The 15,377-nt window shown below is 37.4% G+C and overlaps 1 protein-coding gene across 1 annotated transcript in view; it reads right to left on the bottom strand.

The window, feature by feature from the left end:
* The window catches only part of LOC117384466 (mannosyl-oligosaccharide 1,2-alpha-mannosidase IA), a 201,466-nt gene that overhangs the window by 17,261 nt on the left and 168,828 nt on the right, over window positions 1-15,377 (bottom strand). The window contains exon 6 of the mRNA XM_033981793.2: window positions 6,300-6,394. Coding sequence (XP_033837684.1) covers window positions 6,300-6,394 — 95 coding nt within the window. The remainder of the gene's footprint in view (window positions 1-6,299; window positions 6,395-15,377) is intronic.

The raw sequence follows: 15,377 nt of genomic DNA, 5'->3' as shown, positions 1-15,377 counted from the left end.
CTGCGTATAGAAAAGTAGCAATATATATGAAATAATCACACTAAGCTATCACAATCTGACAAAATATTGAAGTTACAAATTATCGTTTAAGGCTTGACTTAGTGTTGGGGAATCTATGCTCAGGTCCCGGTTTATCGATGACAATAATGATTGTATCTTTCTATTACTGTATCAAAATTCAAGGTATAACAGTGGACATTTTTAGGCACATTACTAAGATGCAAGTACTATGTAACATCACACATGATTGCCCTGATTACAGCTAGGTATTTCTGATTGCAAATACCTAGCTGGAGGAGCGGAGTTTGAAGTGTGGATACCTGTTCCTGTGTGTACCAATCACACTGTTCCTCATTTGTACTTCCTGTCCCCTCACTTTCTTCTTCAGTCCTCTTGGTATTGCCCAGTTTAGTAGCTCTATTTGAAATGTGGTTTTGTGCTGAGTTTAGGCATTTAAGACAGCTTGTAAGACAGCTAGTACCATAAAGTAACAGCTGGAGTATGTGCAAGTTGTTTTATTCAGAATATATTTTTTCTGCTGTTTAGACACTGCAGAATAAAAAAAGAACAATTCAAAACGCAAAATAACCAACAGCATTTTTCTTTACAAATTATTATCCTGAAAATGAATACGATTCTCAACTACTTCACAGAGTTATTAAAAGGGCTTTTGAAAAGAACTGTATGTGGGTGATGAGCAAAAAGCAATTTCTTTAAAGTTTGAGTGAATATTCCATTAATTTAACTTTTACACACCCATTTTTTTTTATAACAAAGTACTCTCTCTTGTGTCCACCTCTAATTTGTGAATAATTGACTTTTTATCTATTAATTAATGAACAACAGAAGTAGCATAATGAATAATTTACACATCACTTAATTAGATTTAAAGGAGAAGAGTGAGAAACTTGTGGTATGTTGGCAAAGTTTGCGGACAAGGTCATCCCGAGACTCCTCTCCCGTCTGTTTCCTGGAGGCATCGTGGGTAATATCTCCCTGCAAATTGAACTCTTGCTAATGTGTCATTTCAGAGCGCCTCCGTTAATGCTTGTCTATGATTAGTCCAGCCACAATGTACTATCCACAATGGCTTTACATATCCTACTAATAGATGCTGCTGGAGTTGAAACATCTCATAATGAGCCTGGGTGAATTTATAAGATGTTATGGAGGAGTGAGGGTGGGGTGAGGGCAGGTGCGGAAAGGTGGTTGCCGGGGGAATCGGACAGTTTGGCAGCCTGATGAATGTGTCCATTAAAAGTTTAAGGGCGACGTTGTTAGCAGTTCCAGTGGATTGTTCCCAAGAGAAGAATCAATTGAAAGCAAAGGTGCAGGGTGCTGTAGGTTTTGTTTGGAGAATGGCAAGGGTAGTTCTTTAAAAGCAATATCAGACACTGCTAATGAGCATCACTGCCATCGCTGTTCAACTTTTAACTTTTTTAACAAACACACGCTGTCTTGGTCAATCTGTAAAATAATGCAATGGATTTAATCAATACTAATTGTTCTTCGTGATGCTGGGGGCAAATTGCACAAGCTGCGTCAGAAATCCCAAATAAGCTGGAACACGTTGAAGATAATAAATAGTGTCTCAGTGGATGTAATTGAAAATCATTTTGCCTGTTTGAGCGGAGATAAAACCTGTGTTAACCTAATTGAATTAATTTAGTGCAGGTTTCATTGGAACTGTTTTCAAAGCTAGCCGACTGGAAAAGTGCTTCACCTGATAGTTTGTGTTCATATACGGAGTCTTAGACACTCAAGAGACTTGCTAGTGGGATAATAAGGCAGTTCGGATTAAATTGCTATCTCAAATCTCTACCTGCATCAAATGGCAGAGAAGCTGTTTGTTGATGGATTTTCAGTTTTCATTTTCGCTTGACAAATATATAGATACCATCTCAAGATCTTCTATTTGCATAATTTTGAAAATGTGGAAGTTGTTATGTAGTCAGTTTTCGCCAGCACCCAAAAGGTAAGAATTGTTTACATAAAACCCTTCTAACATTGCTAATTTGACAATTTTGAGCTTTCAAACATGTTTTATCGTTAACTTAATGTTTTAATATTTTTGTTATAGTGTATAATTTATAATACAAAATTAAACTTGGTGAAACTTAATCTTAACAGGCCAAATGATCCTATTTCATTGTAAATAGGAACATTATCCCACTGGTGACCTCCACCTATTGTATCCTACACAATTTCCCCCTGTATTCTTCATCACTTATTGCATAAATAGACCATCCACTCCCTCCTATTTAAAAAAAAAAAAAAATTTTCCTCCACAGCAGCACAGCCGTCCCTCGAGAGTGGCTGCTTATGTTCTGCTACATCGTGCATATGTCGCTGGCTAAATAGAGGCTTGCAATATCGTGTACACAAGTTGTTTTTGCATTTCTCCATACGTGCTCCATACATGCTGATTTTCGCCTGACCATCTGCATTCTACAACCATATAAGCAGCCCGAACAAGTGTAAAATAAGGTAATTAAATGTGTCAGCAGCTGTCCGGCTTGGTTAATTGGTAGCAGTTGGATAACGAAGGTGCCAGGGAGGTCTTGGAAGATGATGCGATTGGATAGGTTTATTTTGAAGGTGTAGTAATTTGATATAGCACAGTTCTATAAGGGCTCAGCAGGACGTGTGGGGGTGGTGTCTTTCCTCTGGGTGATTATGGATGACACAGTGGAGGTGAGAGTGAGCCGGGAGCTGCGTGTTAGTCACTGATATCAAGTTCAGTCAGTCACTTCTCATTCCCCAAGACTATTTTTGTATTCCTGATATTCTAGCATTCTGTGTTATATTAAAACATGTGGTTTATGATGCTGTTTTAAGTATTCATCTGATTGTGTCCTTGGGTGTTGAAAAAGCAACAATAATTAGAATGATTTTTTGTTGTAACTGATTTATAAATATACTGCATACTGAAAGATATTGGCATAAACATGCTAGCAGAGCGATAGACAAGACAAAATTGAACACTAGGCATTGACTGTTAGCACATCTGTGGGTCCTAATTGGTCCTGGAATCTGAGACACACTACATCTAAGAATCATAATAATAAAACTGTGCATGGCCATACAAATTATACTTCAATCAAAATAAAATAAAAACAGAATAATCTGGCCCCAACAGCAGAAATTATTTACCACAAATGTCACGGTCTGTTGTATAATATAATATTGGTGCAAAACTACAAACAGCATGTATAAACAAAATAAAGAAAAAACAACTGTCAGATGTGGCTATTAATATTTAACACAATGTATCATTGCTACATCACTTCCAATTCCAAAATATTACATTTAAAGTGCATGCAAGGCAACTAACCTTTTAGATTTATCATATTTCTTATTAAATAAAAGCTTTCATCCATCTCACTGGTCAAAGTAGATTTACAGAGTTCTCTGTTTTTACACAAACAGACCATGTGTTTCCATGATTGGTGACTCCACCTGTCAATCAGTACATCAGTACACCATTTATGTCTATGTCCATAGACATAGACATAAATGGACATAGTTAATGTGCTAGTTGACACATTCCAAATAGGAAGTGATCATGGGTGCACTTCTCACTTCATCAACTCTGGTCCCAGTTCACTTTATATTAGAAAACTGTCACCCCTCTCTCCGTAAATGCTGCTGTCAGGCTCGTTATTTTGGTCTTAAAATTCGTATTAACCCACTCTACGTGATCCTGGGTTTTTTTATTTCACTATTTTGTCTGTCATTCAAGATATGAACATTAATAACAGACGCCTTCTTTCCCCGAGGTTGCTCCCACCAGCGTTAGCAACAGGTTTGATTGACAGCATAGCTAAGCGTCCACTACCTGCTAAACTGCTAGCAGTGCGAGCGGGAAGGGCGATACCTTCAACAGCCTTTCTCCTGGTTGGCTCTTTGGTTGCTATGATACTCGCTGTCAGGATTCCAAATATGGAACTCCATTCCAAATTTGCCCCTATAACTGCTAGCCTTGATGAGCTTCATTTGACTGGAGCTAAACTCTGTGGGTGACATCACGCTCCCTTAGTCTACTTCTTTATACAGTCTATGGTGGAGACAGAATGTAGTCAGTCTACAACATTCTTGTTAAGTAGAGTAAAAGCATATTGGGTCTACCAGGCAACCTCATAGGCGGAGTGTTGAGTATAAGTGGAATCTAACAACATTTTACATAATACAGTTTTAAGTGGCCTGATTGCATACGATTCCTGGTAAACATTTGTTGTTAGAGCAAAACAGTGTGTCCTCAGATCACATTGCAAACACAAGACTCTGTTATCTGCACTGCAAATCTGCACTAATAAACAAAGACACGAGATAAGAAAGGTAAGTACTTGGATACATTTCAAATTAAAAATGCAAATTTCATTCATATGATTTTCTGAAAGCTTTTATGAACGCAGATTAATTCTTCTCAGGGAGTCGTTGTAATTACAAAAGCAGCAGCTGCTCCAAAGTCAATATAGGAGACTGAAACTTTTTTGCACTTTACAATGAGAAAAAAACATTTGCCGAGAGATATAAATTGCCACGTCTTGACAATCCCCAAATCAACATTCATACAAATCAGCATTCATACAAATCAGAAAACAACATTTCTTCTTGTCTAGTGTCTAGTACCTCTAACAATTGTTCATATTTATTGTTGGCTCCAGTCTGTCTCTAATAACTTCACAGCATTTTCAGAGCTCAGATTTTTATTTGGCAGGTGTAGCTGTTGAAATGAGTAGCCTCGGGGGACTGTTTCTTCAAACCAACTCAGGAAACGTAAACTAATGCACTTAAATGAGATCCAGACACCAATTAGACATCACACCTGCCTAGAATATTTAAATGAATATCACTAAATTCTTAGTCTTAAAGAAAGTATAGAAACTGCTGTTCAGGTGCACTTACTTTAAATGTGGTTAGTAAGATAAAGTGGAAGTTCAAATACAATTAAAGGGCTTAAGGTCACACTTTGTAGTGATTATACTGTATATGATGTTACTTATACCATATAACTTATTTAGAGGGAGGGTAGAGTAGCCAGAAATTATACTCAAGTAAGTTACTTCAAAATAATATTACGTTACTTTATTAAAAGAACTCAAGAAGAAGTACAAAATAATGGTCAAAGAAATCACTCAAGTAAGAGTAAAAACTTGTAACTGCTGAAACGTAACAACTGACTTATAATAAGTTAATGAACAAATCTAGTATTTTCAAAGAACAGACCACGAAAAGGAGAAAAACTACAGGAACGATGCGGGGAACACAAATATTCAATTCATTTAATATAGTCAACCTCAAGCTAAGCTCACTAGTAGACTTATAGTGAGCAACTGAAACTTACTCATGTTACAGTACTGTTACTTCAGTAAAATATTACTCAAGTAGGAGTAGAAGTATGCCACTAGAAAGGTACTATGAAAATTACAATTTCTTCAATAACTACTACACACCTCTGCTTTATACTTACCATTCAGATTATGATCTCTTAAAACTCCTACATGACTCCTACTACCTATGAATCTTATCTTAGAAGTTGTACGATTCAGCTCCTGCCAATTGCTTCCACTATATACCCTTGAGTAACACATTTCATAAGATAATTTCCATATTTATCCTACTGTACTGCACTTTATTATACTTACTATTATAGCTATTGGAGGAATGATTTTTTTCTAGCTGTTTTTATTTGTATATTTTAGTTTGCTGTTTGCTGATGTTAAAAATACACCCCTCAGCCTTTTCAGCAAGTGTCAAACAATGATGAAAAATACTCAAACTTTTCAGTCCAATTCAAAAATGTAGTGGAGAAGAAAGTACAGACACCTTCTCTAAGATGTAGTGAAATGTAGTAAAATGTATCCATTTTAAAATCTACTTGAGTAATATATAGATGCCTAGAATTTATACTTGTGTACAGTACTTTACTACTTTTACTTTGTTACCACCACTAATTATAACTGCCTGGTTTGGGTTTGTAGCATGATATCCAGCTACACCCTGAGTTTGTTTAATCCTTGTATAAATGGACTGCACCCCCTGGGAACCCATCTCAAGTGAACAGTTACTATTCCTCTGCAGTTAGGGTAGCTCTCCAGGCTTGGCAGCGTACAAGGTTTGCCCTGATATTTTTCATTTGGCTGATCATTATCAACTCTGCATGAACCTGCTTCAGTCGCTGCCAGTGTGAACACGTTCCAGAGCAGTGATTAATAGCTGCCAAGTGCCTGCCTCGATATCATCTTCTGCAGGGCCGAGGACACTTGGAGGTGAGCACTGGTGGGCTGGAGACTCACCTCCCTAGGTTGATGACTCCCCTGGGAATGCCTGTCGGTGTGTTGAATGCGGGCAACAACTTCTCCCCAAGCTCCAAAACTTTACTCTTGAAAATCTGCGGAGAAAAATAAACAGAGAAAAGGATTAAAACTTCAATTTCCAAACATGATCTAACAGTGCAGTTCAAATATATTGACTTTAAAATTACTTGGTGAACTGAAAGAGGATGAGCAGAACTAAAAAACAGGGTGCGTTCATACTTGCACAAATACCACATCAAAATTGGTACTAGACTGGAACTAAAACTGGAATTAAACCTGGACTTTGATCAGGAATAGCACAGGATCAAATCAAGTCTACATCAGAATCAAATTTAAAGTGTGAATGCGGAGAAAGACTAAACCAGGCATAAAGGTTCACTGTTCAGCTGATTGTCTCCATGGATACGTTATTATTTTGCCTGGTTCCACTGACTGGCATTATACAGATCGACATACATATTTCTATCTATCTATATGGAGATGAGCAAGTGACTTCACAAGACCAAGTTATAGGTCAGATCTGTGGAGAGGTGACCACACTCAAACTAAGAATGCATGTTATCAAGGTATTTTGGATTTATGCATGAGAGACCATCTTAATTTTAATACTGTGAAATATTTCAGGAACAGTTATTACGTTCCCAAGGAGACAAGCAAGTGGCAAACTCCTCACCAAGAATGCATCTTTAAACCAAGACAAAAGAAATTATCTATTCTGGGACTGCAGTGTAACAATCTATCGTGCTGTCTCTGGACTCAGCAGGTATCAAACCATTGGCATCATTTCTTGTTTGTTTTGGTATCAGTTCCCAATTTCTTTCCTGTTGTACTTTTTGTTGTCAATATCACAGAGGTACCCACCCCTAGGAGTTTGCCTTTGTGTGCTATATAGTTAGAATCTGACAACCATGGATCATTATATTATATTTTGGGGAAAAAAATACTTAAGAAAAGAAACAAGTCTGCTGACTTTAGGGTTGGAAAAGTACGGTGGACAATGGGAGCCAATGTCACCATAAACAGCTTCAAAACAAAGTGCCACATGCTGTCGGCCCAATCCTTCTATGAATAGCTGCACAACACGCTAGCAGGTAACAAAATAGCTGCGCTAAAATAAAACCGTGAAGTAAAGAACAGTGAGCATGTACCAGTGGTGCTGAAAATTGGAGTAGATGAATCAATACAACTGTGGTAAATGAGAAGGGGAAGCAATTATAACAACAAAGCCGATAGGTCTCCTTTAAAAGGAACCAAACCAGTGAACAAAATACAAACAGCTGACCAAAACTAGAACAACACTGAACAACAAAAAGTAATCGTTTAATCAAAATAAATCAGCAATGTCAGTCAACCACTTTAAAAAAGGCTATTACCTCCTGAAAAAACTGGCTGCACACCTCTGTACCCATTCTAGCACTGGCTCATAGATATATCACAGAGACAGACAGCGGATATAAACTTGGCAACACTTCCTCGCAGTGCTGCCCTTTAAAGCTAATTACTAGAAACACAAGACCTACTACAATACATCTCCAGACGGATTAAAAGCAATCTCATCGATGCCATCTCACAGAGGCCCATTTAAAACCTCCACTTCCTTTCTATCTCCCCAGGCCAGGCTGGGAGAGAAAAAAGTTAATACAACTTCTTATGAGCACCGATATCGGTCACCAAATCTCGAAAGGCCGGTGGGTACTATGTCTGCCGGCGGAGGGAGATATTGAAATGATGACAAAAGGAGTGGTGGGGTGAGATGAAAGGATAGCAGAGGTGAGGAGGAGGAGGATGAGGAAGGACAGGGTGCCCAGGGGACATGGAGGTGAGTGCAGAGACAGACAGCGGGTCGGAGAAATGTCTAGACAAGAGCTGCTCGAGAATAAGGCCAATCGTGGGGAGCCGTGACTCAGCATGGACCAGGATTAAAACTAGGACAGATGAGAGAGGTAAGAGATCAAAAGGTTCACCATTTATTTTGGATGATTTATAGGCGGTAAAGTTGTCAAATATAAACAAGAAACTGATTGATACTAAAAAGTATGAAACTAGATGCAATGACATAGTAAATGGTAAACGGTCACATTTTTATATAGTGCTTTTTCACCTTCAAGGCACTCAAAGCACTTTGCATCAAGGAACCACTCACCCATTCACACACATATTCATACACCAGTGTACACAGACACTGGGGGTGAGGTCGGTTAAGTGTCTTGCCCAAGGACACAACGACAGCATTCATCTGTTGGATCTGGAATTGCACCGATGAGTCAGTGGATCTCATCGTTTGAGGAATGATGTTTATGTTCAGAGCGGGATTCAAACCATCAACCTGCGGATAAGTGGACAAACACCCCAAACCAACTGAGTCACTGTCACCCCGACATTTAAAAATAATCCTTACCCTTCTTTCTTTGTAATATCTTTAGAATGATCTTGAGCAAAATCAGAACAAGTATAAGGCCACATTGTAATAATAAAGGAACAAATATTTGTTAGACATTACACTCTCATTATCTAAAAAAAAGATATAGGTAGATAAGAAATTGGTATCAAGTAACAAGCTTTTGCTTTGGTATCGGAATCGAGTTTGAAATTTTAGCTCAAAGGTCAAACTGAAGGGTGGAGTGCAAGGCCCATTGATTCCCCATTGTAGTATCAGTTCAAAATAGCAATTTGATTTGATTCAGATAGAGTGTTGCAAATTTTCACAAATGTGTTTAAGTTATGTAATATACAAATTGGAAAAACATTTATTAGTTATTACTTACACAAAATAATAGTTCACCACTTTAGAATCTCCTTTTGAGCGAGATTAAAACTTTTCAGATATTAAAATACCATTATAATAGTCTACTGTTTCACAGTCTTATTTAAGTGAACAACAAAAAAATGCATTGTGGGAAAAACACACACAAAAAGTTAACAAGGACATTTGATTCTGCTATAGCCACTGCAGTATAAGTAAGTGTATATTAATAACATTTCCTAACATGGGCGCAATGTTGAATATTTATGCATTCAGAAAATTCCACAGCAAAAGCTTTAAGCAGAATAAATCTATTTTAATTACAAGGTGCTATTGCTCCATTTTTCACCTTACTGTCTGGAGATAAATGTGGGCTATTAAACCTTTCTCCAAAACAATACAGAATTGGCTACAGTTTCTAAAGATAATTTACATAACTTAAACACATTACACTATAAAAGCATACTCATACAAACTACGAGATTTTCAGTCCAGAGGAAGGAGGCTATAGTCGTCATCAGTGGTGGAAGGTAACAAAGTACAAGTAGCAAAGTACTGTATTTAAGTAGAATTTTTAGATATCTGTGCTTTACTTAAGAACATTTTACAGTGAATACTTTTTACTTTTGCGTCACTACATTTGAGAGCAAGTATCTGTACTTTCTACTCCACTACACATTTGGAGAGGGCTGAAAAGTTAAAACTACTTTTCATAAGATTTGAAGGTTTTTTTTTTTTTTTTTTTACCATGTTCGTGGTAACATTAGCAAACAGCAAACAAAAATAAATACACAAAATCCATTATAACAAATTAAGACATTGACTACATTTACACTTTAACAAATTAACAACACAGAAATTAACAATACTTTTCATTTTTACTCTAAAAGCACATTTTTAAACAGGTACTTTAAAAATGTAAATTGAGTACTTCATCCATCACTGGTCGTCATCCTTCTGCAACCCTCCCATGAGCCTTTGCATGAATCATTGATGAATCTTGTACAGGGGACCTTTACCGCTATTTGATGTTTTTACAAAGATCCGGGATCACACTTGGACTCGATGCCAAGAACAAATCCAAGCAGTATCAGTGAGTAAACAAGGGCCTTCATAAATGATTGAGTAAACATCTGCAGTGCAAAGGAGAGGACATCAGTCAGAGCTCGGGTCAAATTTATATATTATTTAGGTTAGTGACTTAAGATGATTTGCATGTTAAATACAACCAGTATAATGCAAATTAGGACCATAGGTTACACACAGTCCTTACAATTAAGAATGACTACTGGGCATTTATTGTAAGTACTGTAAAACTTCAGTTTTACACAGTAGTCTAACCCTGTAATTCAACCAAAGACACAATATTGGAAAAAAAAAAGAAAAAAAAGAAAGAAAAACAAAACTATAGGTATTGGTAACTGGGGTCAGGAGTATGAGCATGGTCCTTTGTTGAGATGATGTTATTGTTCACCTAAAGGGGCAAGCTCCCTTTTTTTTCTCCCAAACTCCCCTCTGGTATCTAAAAGTTATGAAACACGCCTGTAAACCTATTGTGGTGAATAATAAGGGGGCTCAGAATGCACTGGGAAAGAGCAAAATAACTTTGGACCACTGCAAACTGTTTATAATGAACTAGTTCTGTGTTTCCATGTTTTTGAGCCCGATAAACCCGGAAAGATGACTTTAAAGGGCCCATGTTACACTGTTTTCTGATCTATGTTATAATGTTTTGTTTCATTCACACATGTTTAACAGACAAACCCTGCATATTTAGGCTTCTCTCAAACTGAAAGCACTTTGATCCACCTTGTGATGTCATGTGGTAACACAGGAAGTGCTCCACTGTGTTTTAAACTCAATACATCTTCATTAAAATCATTTGGATGATTTCAGCCCTGGAATTGTCAACCTCTACAAAACAAAAGGTAAAAGGCAGCTGTTAACTTGGAAACTAACACTTGATGAGATCACAAGGTTCAATCGAGCATTTTGAGCTTTGGAGATGTAGACAGATTAACAATAAAGGGTTAATCAAACGTGCAAATGAAATGAAACACATCTCCAGATATGTTTTTGAGGAGGTAACAACAATATAACATGGCTTAAAGCTCACAAGAGTCCGTTCTGCGTAATGTAGGACCTTTAAGTTCTTTTAGATCAATACTGCAATTCAAAATGGAAGAATGTTAAATAGTCATCTACGTGTGTGACAATATACCAGAAAAAGCATAAAATGTCATCTTTAAGATAATTTCAGAAGCTATAATATAAAATTTGACAATGGAACAATCACAAAAAGCTAAACTTTTGAATTTTAAACTATGTATAAACAAAATAGGGTCTAATAAAGAAATTATATTGAATTAGATAAACACTAGCCACTTTATACGTTTTTAACCATTAGCTTCTGGTATGTTCATAATAATGCAGTGTTTAGATCACACTGATAAAGTATGCTATGCGATTGATATAGAAATTAAAATCCCAGACTGAAGAAGTTGAAGTAGCCCGCCTGCTTTTCAGCGATGAAAAGTTGTGCGCGGCGTCTGTGTTGAATTCAGCGCGTGTCCCTAGGCTCTCGAGTTTATCAAAGAGAGCACTAATGACCCTCTGCCTGGTCTCATCTCGTCTTTTTAGCACCACTGCTGCTGAGCGGACCACATGCCCATGGCCACACGCACTGTTCAAAGTCTATGCACACACAGGCAAGCACTAGTATAGCTTTGCTGCTATCTAGGCTCAATATTCAGATCAGATTGCAGTGATAATACTAGGCAATAAAGAGGAGTCCATTGAGCTGTGTGCAGAGAATTTCAATGTGTAAGTACCATTCAAAGTGTAAATGTACATAAAGTTAGTGTTTTTAACTTAAAGCTAGATGGATACTGGAGACTAAGCTATGACTACATGTTACTTGAAAAAAATTGTTCAGCATACTTTGATAGGGTTAGGGTTGTTGCCTTAGGGTTAGCCCGTTGCTCTTTCCTAAATTCAATAAGATAAATATCTTATTGAATTTAGAATGATGTGCTAAATTCTAATAAAAATAATTTAAAAAAATATAATTGATATGAATATAAGTCGATATAAGTCCCTCTTCTAACAATTTAGCCACAGTTCCAACTGGCCAAGTTATACACAGATTTTTAAAATGCATCCATTATGTTTCTCATTCAGTCCTAGTTGGAACTTTTCAAACTTGGATAACTGTTTTTTCGCACAGATTTTAAAGATGGTTAGGTCCCAGTTTAGACCCTATTTAGACCTGTTTTGTCCTAGTCTATCTCTGGTTAATTTCTTGTTTTAGTCTTCACAGTAAAGATTTACAGTCCTCTATGTCTCAGAGACCTCTTGAGTACAGTTACATCGTCCAACCAAAACAAGGCTAATATGCTACATGCTACATCCTGTACAAAATAGCAGTAGTACAGTAAGGAGCCCTGGATTACATCACTCATTCTTGTTTGCTTGTTTATAAATGAGTTGATTAATGAGCGCAGGGCCCCTTGGCTGGCATCTGTTGGTGATTTACTGTAAGCACACAGCAGCTAAATGAAGGGCCGTGCTGGTAAATCTGTCTTGGGTGACACGCCGCTGGGCTCCCGTGCTCCACTCTGAGTTCTCCTGCACGTGAGTTCATTATTGGAGAGTGCTCTGTAATTACACTTTGTGTGCTTGAACTGCCCACCCATCCATTTAATAATGCAAAATTGTCAGCACATTCAAGGAGCGGGGAGGAATGCTAGTTCATATAAGCCGGAAAATCCCTTAAATTATGCTCCAGATCCAGCAGCAATATGGCTTACTTACCTGCTTTGGTTTAGCTAAAGTCCTTCATGTTTGACAGATGTAATCTCTATCTGAACCTCAACACAATAAGAACACACAAATAATAAATAAATACATCATGCAAATGTCTGGGTTTCAATTTCATCAACTTCACAGTTTTGGTAGCACAAAAAGCCAGTGAAAGCATTCCTGACCAGAATGTCCTTTCTGAGCATTACATTTTGAACAAATCCAGAAGAATTGACAAAAAGACTGAAATAGGTTTATGAACTGACAAACCAAAAAACTAATCTAATGTATTTGAGAACAGATCATTACTCCCGGATTAGCTGTTTTTATGCAGTAGAAGGCAACATTTTTTGTTGTTTCTGGAGGAAATGATGGTACTTGTGGCCATACTGGCTTGTCAAAGACTGATCTCGCCAGATCTCAAAAGCTAAGCAAGGCTGGACCTAGATGAGAGATCACTGGGGATACCAGGTGCCACGGTGGGGCAGCAGTGGCAAAAACTGTTGTTATGTCCTTAGGCAAGACACTTCACTCACATTGTCTTGTATGAATTTTGTGAGTGTTGGTGGTGGTGCCATTGATGCAGATTGGCAACCTTGCTTCTGTCAATCTATCCCAGGGCAGCTGTGGCTACAATAGTAACTTGTGTGAAGTGTGAAGTGAATGAATAATGCACTGTAAAGTGCTTTTGGTATCTTGAAAGGCGCTAAATTAATGGCTAGTAATAATAATAATAATAATAATAATAATAACAATAATAATAATAATAATAATAATAATAATAATAATAATAATAATAATAATTCAATTACAATTAATCTTGCAGCCCTAGTGGACAATAGTGGACAAACAACCATATGGTTTGAGTCCACTGAACAATCTTCTCCTTAAAATAAGCAAAACAAATATCAAACTTTTCTTGGATGAAAACAGTGTAGAATCCAAAGTACCTAATCTAATATGACAGACAGAGGGTCACTTTGCTAGACACAATGAATGACATCTGAACGCAATTGGCTTTTCTATCTGCTCTTAAGTGCCCAAGACACATATCAGGCATGGCGCATCTGCCAGCGTGAACAATGTCCCCACACAGAGACCAAAACTATTCTCGATCTGCCACTTATGTTTACCAAGACAACATTTCAGCCCATACACTGAGAACTACAGGCTGTCTTCCACATCAATGCAATCTTTTCTATATCAACAACAAAAAACTTTGAAAACAAACCACAGCCCCTCTCAGGAGATGGCAGTTTAATGTATGGCTCTCAGTGAAGTAAAGTCAGGCCGCCACACATTAAGGACACATCTTGCTCCTTTATTGGACAGGTGATAAGCTGCAGAATAAGTGACTCTGCCGTAAAGTTGTGGCAGGTTGCTGATGTGTTTTAGCGACCGCTTTTAGCTAACGGCGGAGATCCTTCACACTTAGAGCCGCGACTGTCAACTATGCACAGGAAAACACTGGAATCTAATGCAAGGAAAATGCATACCTTTTCACAACTGCCATCGTCATCAATGGACTAGCAGACAAAGTGAAGTATTATCAAATACAATGTGGTTTGAAGACTCATATCAGAGGATGGCACTGTCTGGTAGGGTTGTCAAAAGCATCGAAAGTCTGATACTAATCAATACTAGATAATCATTTGAATAAATAATGATACTAAACATGTCACATTAACTGGACAAAAATGAGCCTTTCCTGAACAGCTTTAGAATCTTGAGCTGCATCAGAAGTATAAGTGTACAAGTATAAGATTACATGGACGAGTATAGCCCATGGACCACTATGGAACCTACATGGACAACTGAGGGATTACACAGATATAAGGCCACATGGAAGTTTAAAAGAAAGTACTAGGATTTAATGTTAAAAATGTCATTCCATTATCATCGTGGCATCAGAATCAGTATCGAGTCTATTCCTCAAAATCAACTTCGAAGCTTCTTTAGTATCGTTACAACACTACTGCCTGCTGCTTTTGGGCCCTGTTCACCAAAAGACCAGAGGATAGGATAAATGTTGGTTCATTGATTCGCAGGGTTTCAAATACAACGGCAAGATTAGATATTGCTGACAAAAAGCATTTATTTTACCTGGGATATAAAAGTGAACTCTGCAAACTAAACTGTGCAGTCGTCGCCCTCTACCTCCCACACATTTGAGCAGTACCTTTCCTTCCAAAACAGTACTCGAGATGTGGTAAAGGCAAGGGCATACGGAGGAGATCATAAAACATCTTTACTCTTATGTTTGAAAACTTGAAATGTAATTGATAACTGACATTGATCGCTGTCAGATAGACCTATTCACTTTGCTTTAAGAACAAGGTCTAAACATTCACGGTCACCTTATGTTAAAAATTAAAATATCTTTAGGTTTTCTATAGGACTATATCAACAGAACTCTTACTTATGTTTACTTGCACACCAAAATCCAGTCTTTGTTTAATTCATGGAGTTATCAGGTGATAGAAAAGTGATGTAAACAGTTATATCTGATGTGA

This window comes from Periophthalmus magnuspinnatus, chromosome 16 (assembly GCF_009829125.3).
Source record: "Periophthalmus magnuspinnatus isolate fPerMag1 chromosome 16, fPerMag1.2.pri, whole genome shotgun sequence".
Taxonomy (NCBI): Eukaryota; Metazoa; Chordata; class Actinopteri; order Gobiiformes; family Gobiidae; genus Periophthalmus; species Periophthalmus magnuspinnatus.
The sequence above is the reverse complement of the archived record's forward strand: the minus strand, read 5'-3'. Positions and strand labels throughout refer to the sequence as shown.